This window comes from Elaeis guineensis, chromosome 8 (genome assembly GCF_000442705.2).
Source record: "Elaeis guineensis isolate ETL-2024a chromosome 8, EG11, whole genome shotgun sequence".
Lineage (NCBI taxonomy): Eukaryota > Viridiplantae > Streptophyta > Magnoliopsida > Arecales > Arecaceae > Elaeis > Elaeis guineensis.
Genome location: NC_026000.2, coordinates 16676231 through 16691044, shown reverse-complemented (window position 1 = coordinate 16691044; position 14814 = coordinate 16676231). Strand labels below are relative to the sequence as shown.

The 14814-nt window shown below is 33.5% G+C and overlaps 1 protein-coding gene across 1 annotated transcript; it reads left to right on the top strand.

Annotated features, from left to right (window-relative positions):
* Nucleotides 1-11869: 11869 nt before the first annotated feature.
* Nucleotides 11870-14054, top strand: LOC140851167 (uncharacterized). Its single transcript, XM_073242746.1, has 5 exons — nucleotides 11870-12545; nucleotides 12681-13014; nucleotides 13059-13137; nucleotides 13228-13357; nucleotides 13492-14054. The coding sequence occupies exons 1-5, from the start codon at nucleotides 11870-11872 to the stop codon at nucleotides 14052-14054; spliced, it is 1782 nt and encodes a 593-aa protein (XP_073098847.1).
* The last annotated feature ends 760 nt before the right edge of the window (nucleotides 14055-14814 follow it).

The window sequence follows — 14814 nt, the reverse complement described above, 5'->3', positions numbered from 1 at the left end:
GTGCCCATATCTACATGCACTCTCACTCCAGTTAGTATCTCCACACTATAGACTCGAGACTCGTCTATCTTAAGGGAAGCGATCCGTGCACTGATCGGATCAATCACCGTCTTCGTGATAATTCTTTGATCGAGAGCAATTTAAGAATTAACCATCAATGATACATGTCTTAAATTTTTAATTTTTGAGAATATGTATCATCATCTATTAATTTTTTAGACGATTCATGGACAAATACACTATATGAATGGAATTAACTGTCCTTATTAATTAGGTCAAGTATAAAATTATATCATAAAAAAAATTAATATATCGATCTGATTGACTTTTAGGGAATACATCTAACACCCAGGACCTCACATATTTATCTCGTTAAAGTCCTGAGGTCGTTACTAGATTAAGGATCTAAATTTATTTAAATCTAATGACAAACATCATGATTAGCTTATGATCAATCTAAATGGAGTCATATTGTAGTGTTCCTCAGTCTTACAAAGATTATGAGTTGGATTGAGTCTGATATCATTTATCATAAATTAGGATCATATAAAAAAAAATTAATCTGGAGATCTTATTTATATATATATATATATATATATATATATAATTTTTTGGTGAATAATTAATATAGGAGTAACCATGCATCTGCATGGGTTCTCGTAATCAAAATATTTGTGGTATTAGGGGAGGCTTGCCAGCTTCCTCTTTTTTTTTTTAACCGGTTGATGCATACCGTGGTGAACCAATTCCATTTATTTACTGCGATTTTAGGAGAGCAGCCATCTTTTCAGCAATTCACGTACCACGTTGTCTTTGTTTACGGAATGTACTCGTTACGAAATATTCGATGAGTAGATTACAGGTCCGCAGGGGATGCTGGGCCAATATTCGTTGACTCTTCTCCACCAGTTCCCTCGTTTCCACAAGCCGCTGGTGGAGCAGAACATTCATGTGATGCACCTACGGAATATTAATTTGGCCCGTGACTGCACCACATTATCCTCTTACGTTCTTGTTCTCTACGGCAACAAGGACACTCTCAGGTCCCATCAACTTTATAACCCTTGAGCCAAATACGGTATCATTATGAGCTAATGATCATGCCCCCAGATTTAGTTATCCATGCTGCTGTGACCATGCATGTGAGATCTGTTGGGTGACTAAAGGCTCGAGGTGGATCTCAGCTGCAAAAAAATTAAGACGGATCTCGACTTTCACCTGAGATGTCATTGTTGACAAGAATTCACTCCATCACGTATTGTTCATTCTGATTCATAAATTTTATATTTTTATCTTTTAAAATATATTTCACATAATTTTTTTTTTTTTCTTATAAATACAATTTTTTTTTAACTCACAATCGATATGAGACTATTGCTATTCTCCACATTATTAGGTTTATAATATTGAGATTTTCAAATTTATCAACACCTGCATGGAGGAGATGGTCAGAGGAGGTTACGCTAAAACCTGCGTCCAAGTGGGTTTTTTTAAACCGTTGTGGCTTGGCATCGGCATCGCCGCTTCCGATAAACAACGCCGGCAGCAATTCAAATACAAAAATGTTCCAAAGCTATGCTTTCTCTGTGGAAGAGTCGGGCATTTGGAGAGTGGCTGTACACGCATAGACGAGGATGAAGCTGAACGGATCAGGAGGCAAGATGCTAGGCTGCATGGTCCTTGGATGGTGGTGTCGCGTGTTCCGATGGCTGCGATTCCAGAGAACCAGGGGACTCCGACCGGCAATGGTGGCTGGCCGGCGCAAGACCAGAGTGGCAGCGTTGCGGACGCTACAGTCTAAAAAGAACAAACTATGCCAAAAGACTGGCAGACTGTCGTCACGAAGAGAATGTCAGGAAGTGGCGACAGACAGAAAAGTGGCGCATATTCTCTGCCGGTGGTTAATTCATCACATTTTGTGATTCTTGAAGATGTGAATGAGGATGGGATGGAGAACAATAATACTCATATGGTAATGGTGGTGGATCATCAGACTCCATCAGCACCTACCCTCGGTATATTTTTAACAAGGACAACTTTGAAAAACGACAAAAGGAAACGCCCAATGTATACATCTACGGAGTTCGTTACCTAAATAATTTTAAAAAAAAATTATTTATCAAAATAATATATATTTTTTAATTTATTTATAAAAATAATATAAATCTATAAAACTTTATTTTACATGGTGTTTTACAGCCTCCACGTCACCACTCTCTCTGCTCCGTATGAATCATAAAAAAAAAAAAAATAAAATCATCATTTGAAATGGTGTTTTTGAAAACACCATTTCAAATGACATTTTCAAAAACATAATTTCAAATGGCGGCTTTAATTATTTACTTCTAAAAAAATAAAAAATAAAAAAATAAAAAAAAATAAAATTATAATTTTAAATTTATAAAAAAATAAAAATTTTAATTTTGATTCAAATAAAAATTATTATTTTAAATTATTTTTTTAAAAAATATCTCAAAAAAGAAAAAAAATACTTAAAAAAACACCATAAGAACAGGAAAAAAATGATAAAAAATAGAAAAAAATAATAAAAATAAGAAAAAAATAAAATTTTAAATTATAAAAAAAATAAAAATTTTAATTTGAATTCAAAAAAATTCTTCATTTCAAATTACTTTCCCCATTTCAAATTAATTTTTTAATAAAATATCCCAAAAAAGAGAAAAAATATCTAAAAAAAGCACCATAAAAAAAGAAACAAAAATGAAAAAATAGAAAAAAATTAAAATTTTAAATTTTTTAAAAAATAAAAATTTTAATTTGAATTAAAAAAATCATCATTTTAAATTACTTTTCCTATTTCAAATTAATTTATTCAATAAAATATCTCAAATAAGATAAAAAATACCTCAAAAAATAAAAAAATAAAAAATACCATAAAAAATAAAAAAACCTAAAAAAAATGAGAAAAAAAATAAAAATTATAATTTTAAATTTAAAAAAATAAAAATTTTAACTTTAATTCAAATAAAAATTACCATTTCAAATTATTATCCCCATTTCAATTTTATTTTTTTTAAAAAATATCTCAAAAAAAAGAAAAAAATACCTCAAAAAAATAAAAAAATACTATAAAAAAGGGAAAAAATAGGGAAAAAATTAGAAAAAAATAGAAAAAAATTAAAATTAAAATTTTAAATTTAAAAAAAAAATAAAAATTTTAATTTTAATTCAAATAAAAATCATCATTTCAAATTACTATCCCTATTTCAAATTAATTTTTTTAAAAAATTATCCCAAAAAAAGAAAAAATACCTCAAAAAAATTAAAAATTTTAAAAATACCATAAAAAATAGAAAAAATAAAAAAAATGGTAAAAAAATAAAAAAAATATAATTTTAAATTTTAAAAAATATAAAAATATTAATTTTAATTAGAATAAATATCTCAAAAAAATATCAAAAAAAAAATATCATAGAAAATGACGTTTTTAAAAATGCCATCTCCCAGTCATTTTTAAAAATGCCATCTCTCAGCTCCCACGCGGCCCTGCGCCCCCACGTCCTTGGCCCGTTGGTGGCGCCGCGATTGCCGCGCCCCCCACCCCCCCTTTCCTTCGCCCAGCGCGGCTCTGCGGCTGTTGGTCGGCAATGGTCCTGCAGCGATTGACCGACGGTGGCCCCCCGACGGCGACCCCGTGTGCCCCCCTCCTCCTATTTTAGTTTTTTTACTTTTTATTTGTCTCATTATTTTTTATTTTTATCTCATTAGATTCGTATTTGATTTAAAATTCGATTCGACCCTAATTTAAGAATTTTAAAATATGTTGTATTTCATGAAACTGTAGACCCATCAGTTGACCAATGTAAGATATTCTACGGTATCCATATAAAATATATATTTGATTATATATATTTGTACGGATATTGTAAAATATATATATTGATCAATTGATTGTCCAGTTTGGACAGTTTGGAAATTATATTTAATTTTGTAGGTAATTACATTATTCGAACGATATGCAGAGGGTTCGAAAGAAATTTTGGACATAATTTTTCTTTAATTTTTCTCACACATTTTTAGCCGTATGAAGAGAATTAAGGAGAAATACTGCCAAAATTTTTTTCGGTTCCTATTGTGTATCATTTGAATAATATAATTAACCTATAGAATTAATATAATTTTCGAATGGAATAGGACCTATGTGTACCTATTTGTTGATGATATGATGTATTTATCATGTAAATCTTTTGAAATGATAAAATAATTACTAATACTAAATTTTTTGATTTTGATTTTGTCATAGATTTTTCTGAGAAAACGGTCAGTACTCGGATTCGTGTACTATTGTATTATGATGGTATGATACAGAATGACGAAACTGGTATGCAATACAATCATCCTGCAAATTGGATGATTAGAGTATCTTCATCATTATCACGTCAAAAATTATTGGACCATTTATACAGCAGTATTTCTGTAGACAAAGAGAAATATGAAATAAAATTGAAATAGAGATCTCCTAGTCTGTCGGGACAGTTAATGTAGAGCAAGTATATCTTAGTTTCAATTGATGACGATGAAGATGTCAAAAAAATACTGAGCTTTCTTTTGACATATTTAGAATGTCAATTTTTAGAATTATATATTGAAAAAAAAGATATACCGAGCTTTGGATACTATAGTCAGCTTTTAACCCAAGCGGATAATACTGTTGGGCCTTCCTCGCCTTTCATAACTCCTATAGTGCAAACCGACAGTATTGAGGCCATATTTGCAGAACAACATTCTACTACTGTCGGTCCTAGTTGTCCAATTATTCAAAGTCCTATAGTGACTTCTCCTATGTCTTCTGCTATGATGACTTCTTCTTTGGTAAAAGTAGTGGTAAGTGCGGAAGATGACACTTATATAGGGAACGATGACTGGATAGGTGGTAGAATAAATTCTGATAATCTAGGCTTTGAGTCAGATGAAAGCGGAGATAAAAACCATTGGATGGATGAGAACAGTAGCAATCAAGATGATGATGGTGAAGATGAGGATGATGATGAAGATGTTCAGCTTAATATTAATATGAGAGAACCTCAACCTCATTTGTACGAACCCTTATAATTTTTTTATGATATAAATTTAGATGATGGTGGTTGTGTTAGTACTGGTCAAAGATTAAATTCTGACTATCAGTTTTGGAACTCCTCGATGACTAAATTTTTTAAAGGTCTAATGTTTGAGAGTAAAGATTATGTAAGGAGAGCTGTTGATCTTTATCATATTATGAAGCATCGGACATATAATGTAGTTCAGTCGTATTCAAAGTTGTGATCCGTACGATGCTTCACATCATCAGATAATGTTCAAAATTGTAAATGGAGGCTTCGTGCTGCATTGTTAAAAAAATATGGATATTTTCAAATCACAAGATATGAGGGTCCTCACACTTGTTTGTTTACGGGATTGAGTCGAGACCACAAACATGTCAGTGGAAGGATGATTGGCACATTAGTTCGATATATTGTTGAGAAAGATCTCAGTGTTAGAGTTGAAGCTATTGTGGCAACCGTTAATAATCAATTTCAATATACAGTGTCATATAGGAAAGCATGGTATGGAAAGCAGAAGGCATTGGTTGATATTTATGGAGAATGGGAGCCGTCTTATACTAAATTACCCTATTATATGACTGCACTTCAACATACAAATTTTGGTACAGTTATTTCATAAAATTTTTTTCAAACTGCGAATTCCAATGTCCGAGTTTTAAATTATATTTTTTGGGCTTTCAAACCATCCATTCAGGATTTTAGGAACTGCCGTCTTGTAATCAGCATTGATGGCACGCACTTGTATGAAAAGTTTAAAGGTAAGATGTTAATTGCAATAAAAATTGATGCAGAAAATGGGATATTTTCATTAGCATATGCAATTATGGATGAGGAGATGACTGCAAGTTGGAGTTGATTTCTTTTCCAGCTCAGAATATATATCGTCAAAGATAGAAATAGAATATGCTTAATTTCTGACAGACATCCAGGTATATTAAATGCCATCGCAGATGAGTCTATTGGATGGAGTCCGCCACGTGGCTATCATCGATATTGTTTAAGATATATCTGCAGTAATTTCAACACTCATTTTAAAAATGTGTAGCTGAAAAGAGCAGTATGGCAAGCAGAAAGCACTCATCAAGTTCGTAAGTTTAACTTTATCATGGGTAGGATTAGAATAGTGAATGAAGAGGCTTGGAGCTGGTTATCTGAGTTAGAAAAGGAGAAGTGGATGTTGGCACATGATGACAGCCTGCGCTATGGTGTCTTAACTACAAATTTGTAGAAGATTTTTAATAGTATTTTATGAGGAGCTAGAAATGTATCAATTACAGCTTGTGTTTAAATGATATTTTACCATCTTGTGAAATACTTTAATACGAGGCATGCCCAAGCCTTGAGATATGTACAAGAGAATCCAAATAATCTTTTCACTCCTCATATTGCAATTAAGATTGCTGAAGATCAAGTTAAAGCTAACTAGCACCGAGTAACAGCATTCAACCTTCAAAGAGGCATATATGAAGTACTTACGAGGAGACCAAGTGCAGGATTACGAAGTGGAGAAAATTTTCATACTATTACTTTAATTGAAAAAAATATTTTTGTGAAAAGTGGAGCATGTACAAATATCCATGTTCCCACGTTTTAGCTGTGTGCCAAAAAATTATTGTACATTTTAGTAGATTTGTGGATGATATATATACAATTACAGCATATATGAATGCTTGGAGTGACAAGTTTAATCCATTACCACATGAAGATTATTGGATACATACACATATATTCAAATGTATTCCTGATCATCATCATTTGAGATCCAAACAGAAAGGCAGACCAAAGTCAACAAGACTGCGAGATGAAATGGATGATAGGCAAACAAGAAGTAAGAATCACTGTGACATTTATAAGGAACAGGGTCATGATCGTCGCTGTTATCTTAGGATACTTCAACTTCAAGCAGCGAAAGAAATTAAAGACTCCGAAGATGTATTTTCAATATTATTTTATGTATTTATGTGGGATGTTTTATGTATTTATGTGAGATTGTAATTTTAATATTACTTTCTATCCGAAGATGAACTGTATTGTGTGTTTAAGTTGTATTATATGATAATATTATATTTAAAATATATTTTTCATAAAATGAATGGCTATCATATTTTTCATGCTCTAACACACTTGGGATAATATCATTATTTTAGATTCATTAACGTGCTATGGCTTATGATCTGCGGTATCCAGGCCCTCAAGACATGAGTATTCTTACATTGCAGGAGCACCATCAGTCATAGACTATTTTAGATGACGGCGTAAGCATTCCAATCCTACTCTTATTATTAATATTTTTTTTTAAATCATATACATCATCTAATTATTATATCTTATTGCAGGAGCCCAGACACCTTGACTACGACGATCCGATGCTGACTTCTTGAGGACAGAGCATATCCCACTTAGAGTGGTGGATTATTTGCGATATCTTGGATTCTATGGAGTGTATCGGATTGGTTGCATACAGATAGACGTTGGTCTTATTACTGCCTTGCTTGAGAGATGGCGTCTAGAGACACACACGTTTCATCTTCCATTCGATGAGGCGACCATCACGTTACAGGATGTCAGCATTCTTATCGGACTATCGGTTGATGGCGATTTAGTTACCAAAGTTGATCCCACGCTTATTATTCCGGAGTGGCAGGCTTTATGCTTACAATTGTTAGGGTTTAAGCCTGACATCCAGTTTTTCGATCATTCATGACTTAGGATAGAGTGTTTGGATGATCATTATCGATATTTTCACATTGAGGATGATGCACCAGAGGAGATGGTGCAGTAGTATGTCAGGGGTCAGGTGCTGCGATTACTTGGTGGTGTTCTATTACCTGATACTTCATTGAACAAGATGAAGTTGGTATTTTTGTCATTATTAGAGGATTTAGAGTTCGTTCGTAGGCTCAGTTGGGGCAGTGTAGTACTAACTTGCCTGTACAAGGCTATATACCAGAGTTCTTATACTGACCAGAGTGAGATTGATGGTTATCTTGTATTACTACAGGTATGTGAATTAAAATTTATATTTTTAATATTTTTAAAAATTTAATATTATAGCTTTGATTTGATATATCAGGTATGATTTTTTTTAAAATTTGCAGATTTGGATATGGGAGAGGATGTCGACTATTAGTCCATTACGGCGATAATTGCTCAAGATGCCACCAAAGCAGCATGACCCTGATATTCCATTCAGACTAAACGGACCATTGGGATATAGGTATAAAAATTTTGCTTCATTTATTTGAAATTTAGTACTGTTTTAAATCCAAAAAAATTTATTTAACGTGAGTAGACTGCCAATTAGATGGAACGTTGTATTCAACATTCATTATATATCAATGAGAGTGGCACGGGTTTATAGGTGCCAGCTGGATACATTAGTTGATACACATAGATGAGTAAATTTTATTTATTTATAAATATTATGTTATAGTATTCATAATCTATTAAAATTTTAGCTTACTAATTTTTTTTATTTTAACTCTGTCAGTTTTTGTGGGAGCTATATATACATGAGATATTGGCTATATTGCCACAGATATATACAGTTGGACAGGATATATGGACTGCTAGGGTGCCACTTATTTATTTTAATGTGGTAGAGTGGCATCTTCTCGATCGTGTCCTACGATAGTTTGGTCAATTCAGGGCATCACAGAGCAGTTTGATACCAGCCAGAAACTTCATCGTATTGATCGATGAGGGAGAGCTCGTATTGACTGACGTATTAGACATGCAGAGTACATCGATATTTGAGATGCACGTCGAGATCATATTGTTCATAGTGATCTCATTTTGAGAGGCCGTTCATATACCAAGGACTATATGGCTTGATTTTTTCGTATTACAGTGCGAGTCATTGGACAGCCTCGATATGCAGTTTTCGGATACGAGGGCGAGAGTTCTGCTGTGCGTCTTTTGGTAAGACTACGAAAATTATATTTTATATCAATGTCTTTACTTCTAATAATTAAGATTGAAAAATAGTTTATGTTGTTTGTATTTTATTTTTATTTTATATTTTATAATATATTGCTAATTTTATTTTTATTATATAGACTGATTCTATGTCGGATCTTGTGTTGGACGCTCGTCGTGTTTTATCTATGACTGATGAGGACGAACGGATTCGGATACTGCATGAGATAGGGAGAACAAGTTTTAGAACATTAGTGGCGATTGGTGTTGACCCATATAGCTGTGCGTCTTGGTATGGAGCAGCCGATGCATCAAATATGAGATATACGTCGTCACCATATGTTCCACATATACCATCACCGTATATTCCGCAGATATCATCACTAGACACTGCACAAATGCCACCACCTTTTGATCTACAGATGGCAGCACCTTCTTCTTCCTACATCCCTCAGATGACATCATCGGGTACCAGTTGGCCACATGAGTATGACACTTTTTTTTCAGGCCCATCCATGTATTCAGATGAGAGGGTTGAGGAGGTCGCTCAGTCCGTAGATGATTCGACAGCATCAGTTATTTCTGAGCAGTATGACCAGCAGACCTCCATTGATATAGATGAGGAGCCATCACAGCAGATATAGGAGCAGGAGCAGTCATTGAAGACCTTCCTGAGAAGGTCCAAGCGATCATGAGCACCACGACATCTTTGTGGGACTTAATATTTTTTAGATTTGTACTTAGTATTTTTGAAACTTTTATTGTACTATTTTTTGTACAATTGATATTTTTATTCTATTTTATATTATTAATTATTAATTTTATTTTATATTATTTAATTTCAAATGATCGGATATTATGCTTTGTGGACATGGATATACATACTCTTATGTGTCTCAGAACATTAGGGGAGAAAAAGTTATGCTAAAATGGCTATAGAAATTATAACGCAAATAATAATAATATATCAGATAATTTAATTATATTTTTTAAAATATCTAAAAATAAACTAAATCAGATAAGTCGGTGGGGAACCAGCAAAGTTCAAACTGATTTTTTGATAAATGAGATGAAACGGACTGCACTGATACATCTCGATCTGGTACGGGCACGAACAGCTACTACGGTGCGGTATGGGCCAGTATAGATCGATAAGATTTCCGTACATTATGGTACTTTTATCAACCGCTCGGTGCGATGCGGTTTGGACTGCTATAAGTCGGTACGAGGATGATACGGATTGATTTTTTATTTTTTTATTTTTTTAAAATTTATTTGAATTAAAAATAAAATTTTTATTTCATTTCCTCTTTTTTAATTAAAATTTATTTTAATTAAATTTAAAATTTTTATTTTTTAAAAAATTTAAAATTATAATTATAATTATAATTTTTTATTTTTTTTATTTTTTTAAAATTTAAAATTTATATTTTTTTATTTTTTTATATTTAAGCTTATTTTTAAAAATGTCATTTCAAGTGATCGGATATTATGCTTTTTATACATGGATATGCAAAGTCTCATGTGTCTCATCTGTCTCAAAATTAAAATTTTTATTTTTTTTAAATTTAAAATTTTAATTTTTTTTATATTTTTATATTTTTTTATGGCTTTTTTAATTTTTTTTAATTTTTTTGAGGTACTTTTTCTTTTTTTTAGAATATTTTATTAATAAAATTAATTTGAAATGAAGAAAGTAATTTGAAATAGTGATTTTTTTGAATTCAAATAAAAATTATAATTTTTTTTATAATTTAAAATTAAAATTAAAATTTTTTTATTTTTTTATTTTTATGGTATTTTTTTATTTTTTTAGATATTTTTTCTTTTTTTGAGATATTTTTTAAAAAAATTAATTTGAAATGGGGAAAGTAATTTGAAATGATGTGTTTTATTTGAATTAAAATTAAAATTTTTATTTTTTTTAAATTTAGAAATATAATTCTTTTTTTTTCAATTTTTTTATGTTGTTTTTAATTTTTTTAATTTTTTTAAGGTATTTTTTGAATTTTGGATATTTTTTTAAAAAAATTAATTTAAAATAGGGATACTAATTTGAAATGGTGATTTTTATTTGAATTAAATTTAAAATTTTTATTTTTTTAAGAAATTAGAATTAGAATTTTTATTTTTTTTTGATTTTTTTATTTTTTTTATGATTTTTTTATTTTTTAATTTTTTTGATGTATTTTTTTTGAATATTTTTTTAAAAAAATTAATTTGAAATGAGGATACTAATTTGAAACGGTGATTTTTATTTGAATTAAAATTAAAATTTTTATTTTTTTAAAATTTAAAATTATAATTATAATTTTTTTATTTATTTATACTCATTTTTTTAAAATATTTTTAAAAAAAAATAATTTGAAATGAAAAAAGTAATTTGAAATGATGATTTTTATTTGAATCAAAATCAAAATTTTTATTTTTTTATAAATTTAAAATTATAATTTTTTTTAATTATTTTTTTAAGTAAATAATTAAAGTCGCTATTTGAAATGACTTTTTTGAAAACATACCATTTCAAATGGCGATTTTATTTATTTATTTATTTTTATGGTCCACGTGGAGTAGAGAGAGCGGTGACGTGGAGACTATAAAATATCATTTCAAATAGCATTTTATAGATTTACATTATTTTTATAAACAAATTAAAAAATATATTATTTTAATAAATAATTTTTTTAAAAAAAATTATTTAGGTAATGAACTCTGCATCCACACCCGATAGTCCCTCTCCTCCATAACCGGAGCCCAAGATCCTGTTACTCTCGTGTCAGTGCCACGTGGTTAAGCCAAAATCATAGGATAATATGAGAGAACGCAGACTCACTCAAGCTCCGAACCCTGAATCTTCTATCCTCCTACGATCCGAACCCTCTTCTCTTATGGATCTCCAACTGCAGACAGCCACTTCTGTACCTCTATTATTACCTCAGTTGCTGTCTGATCCTGATGATGGAGATGGCAGTCTCTCTCCTTCTTGTTCTTCGAGTGATGGGCAGAACCTCAGTCTTCCTCCCATCTTCTGGGTGCTCTATGTGCTGGGCTGCTGGTGCTGCGGGAGCTTCCTCTTTGGAGAAGGTGGGTTGTCAGGATGTGCCGAGGTCACGAGAGATAGGAGAGGCTCAGGTCCCTGGTTCTCCCTCCGCTTCTTTGCTTACCCCATGAACATTATTGTTTGGAATGGCAGAGGTGCTGCCAAGCCCTCCTTGTTAAACAACTTTCATGATCTTGTCCGTAAACATCAGCCTGATATAATTTGTGTTTTAAAGACTCGTCTCTCTGGAGATTCTATTCAGAAATTTCATCTTAGTGTTGGCAACCAGTGGCAGATTTCTTCTATTCCATCAATCGGTTTATCAGGAGGAATCATCATCCTCTGGCACCGTAATTTTGACCATGTTCAGTTTGACAGTTCTATTCGGCAGCTGGCTGTGGGAGTGGTGTCTGCCCCTAGAGTGCAACCATGGCTTCTTGGGGTGGTTTACGCCAGCACAGATTATTGCGAGCACCGCTTCTTTTGGGAGATGGCTGCCGCTGGGATGGACTTGGATACCCCATGTTGCTGATTGGTGACTTCAACGTTATTACCGACAGCACCGAGAAGCGAGACGACCGTAGATTTAATGCTGATATTAAAGTTAGAGAATTTAGAAACTTTGTAAATTCTTCTGCTCTGATCGATCTGGGATTCAGTGGAAAGTGCCTTCGCCTGGTGTAACTACAGGTTCGAACATGCTCGGGTTTGGGAGAGATTAGACAGAGCTCTTTCTAATGACGAATGGATCAACTGTTTTTCTGATTCCACTGTGACTCACCTGCGGACCATTGCCCTCTGTTACTTCAAGTCTCTTCTCAACCTTCTCACATCCATCGATCACCTTTCAGGTTTCACAAATTCTGGCTATCAATTGAAGAGATCCAGCAAGTGGTCAGGCGAGCTTGGCGTGGACCGTCTGGTGCGTCTCATGGAGTTCTATTATTCCAAAACACCAAACAGGCATTGTCTAAATGGAACAAGGATATGTTGGTAATCTGTTTGACAAAGTGAAATGATTGGAAACACAAATGCAGGAAAAACAAGAGGAGGACATTCAGAGTGGGGGCACCAATTTGCTGTTACAGCATCACCAACGTTTCTGAATACCAACGAGTGCTTAAGTTATAAGAGATCTATTGGCGGCAAAAATCCAAAATCAGATGGTTGAAGGAGGGGGATCTTAACACTGCATTCTTCCATCAGACTACTGTTATTCGGCGCAGAAGGAATAAGATCTTCTCTTCCTTAATGACACAGGATGGTGAGGTGAACACAGACTCGGAGATTGCCAATACTATTACAAACTACTTCGCTTCCCATCGAAACAATCATGGTAATCCTCCCTTTGTTGATCTCCCTCCAATCTCGACGCCCATTACGTCCCCCCAACAGCTACACATGGTGAAACTAATTACTGAGATGAGATCCTCGCAACTTTATCTCTACTCCTCTCTGATCGGGCACCAGGGCCCTCTGGTTTTCGACCATTGCTCTACAAGCACTTCTGGCCTATCACGAGGAATGATGTCTTGGCTGCTATCCATGAAGTGTTTGACTCTGGTTCTATGCCAATGGACTTGAAGGACACCCATTTAGTTCTTATCCCCAAAATTCCTAATCCACGGGAGGTCAAAGACTATAGGCCGATTCGTCTCTATAACACGGTGTACAAATGGGTAGCCAAGATTCTTATTAACAGGATGAAATCTCTGCTCCCCAACCTAATTTCTTTGGAGCAAGGTGCTTTTGTGCCAGCCCGCAATATTTCTGATAACATTATGCTTGCACAAAAAATTTTTCACTCCATGGAATCGGCATCTGGCACTAACTCTCTCATGGTTGTGAAAGCAGACATGGAAAAAGCTTATGATAGGCTATCGTGGAGGTACCTTGAAGCTGTTTTATATCACTACGGATTTTATCGGCGGTTCATATGCTGGATCATGGCCTATGTCCTAAACCCAAGGTTCTCTGTGCTGATTAATGGAAGGCCTTCTCCATGGTTTCATTCTGCTGGTGGTGTTCGATAGGGATGCCCCCTGACTCCGTTTCTCTTCATCTTTTGTTTTGATATGTTATCTCGCTCCCTGCATTGCTGTGTGGAGGCTGGTACTTTGAAAGGATTTCAACCAAAACGGCATGGACCCATTATTTTCCATTTGATGTTCGCTGATGATCTTCTTTTAATTGCGAAGGCTACCAAAAGGAACGCCAGAACCCTGAAGAAAGCAGTTATGGACTATTGCTTGCAATCTGGTCAGTGGGTCAACACCAGCAAATCCATGATCCGATTTAGCAGTAGGATTAATGTTCGGACTAAACAGTACATTGTCAATCTTTTAGAGATTCAGTTGAATGATGGTCGGTAGTCCTATCTCGGGGTCCCTGTTTCTAGTAGTAAACTTACTCAGCAAGACTTCAATCCACTGTTTAGCAGAGTTAGCAGCATATTGGAAGGCTGGAAATGGAAGCATCTATCGCAAGTCGGGCGCTTTACTCAGATTCTATCCATCTTGAATTCTACGTATGTCTATCTTTGGTCCAATGTTCCGGTTCCTTGTGCGGTTCTTACTGAATTGGAGTGAATGTTCAAAGCTTTCTTTTGGGGTCATAATATGAGCCAGAAGAAATTGCACCTCATCTCCTGGGGAACTATCTGCACACCTAAATGTTGGGAAAGATTGGGGCTGCACTCCTTAAGGATCCACAAACGGGCAGGCTATGACGCAAGTAATCCTTGACAAAAGCTCTCTATAGGTTAAGATGGTGGAATCGAAGTATAACTTTAAG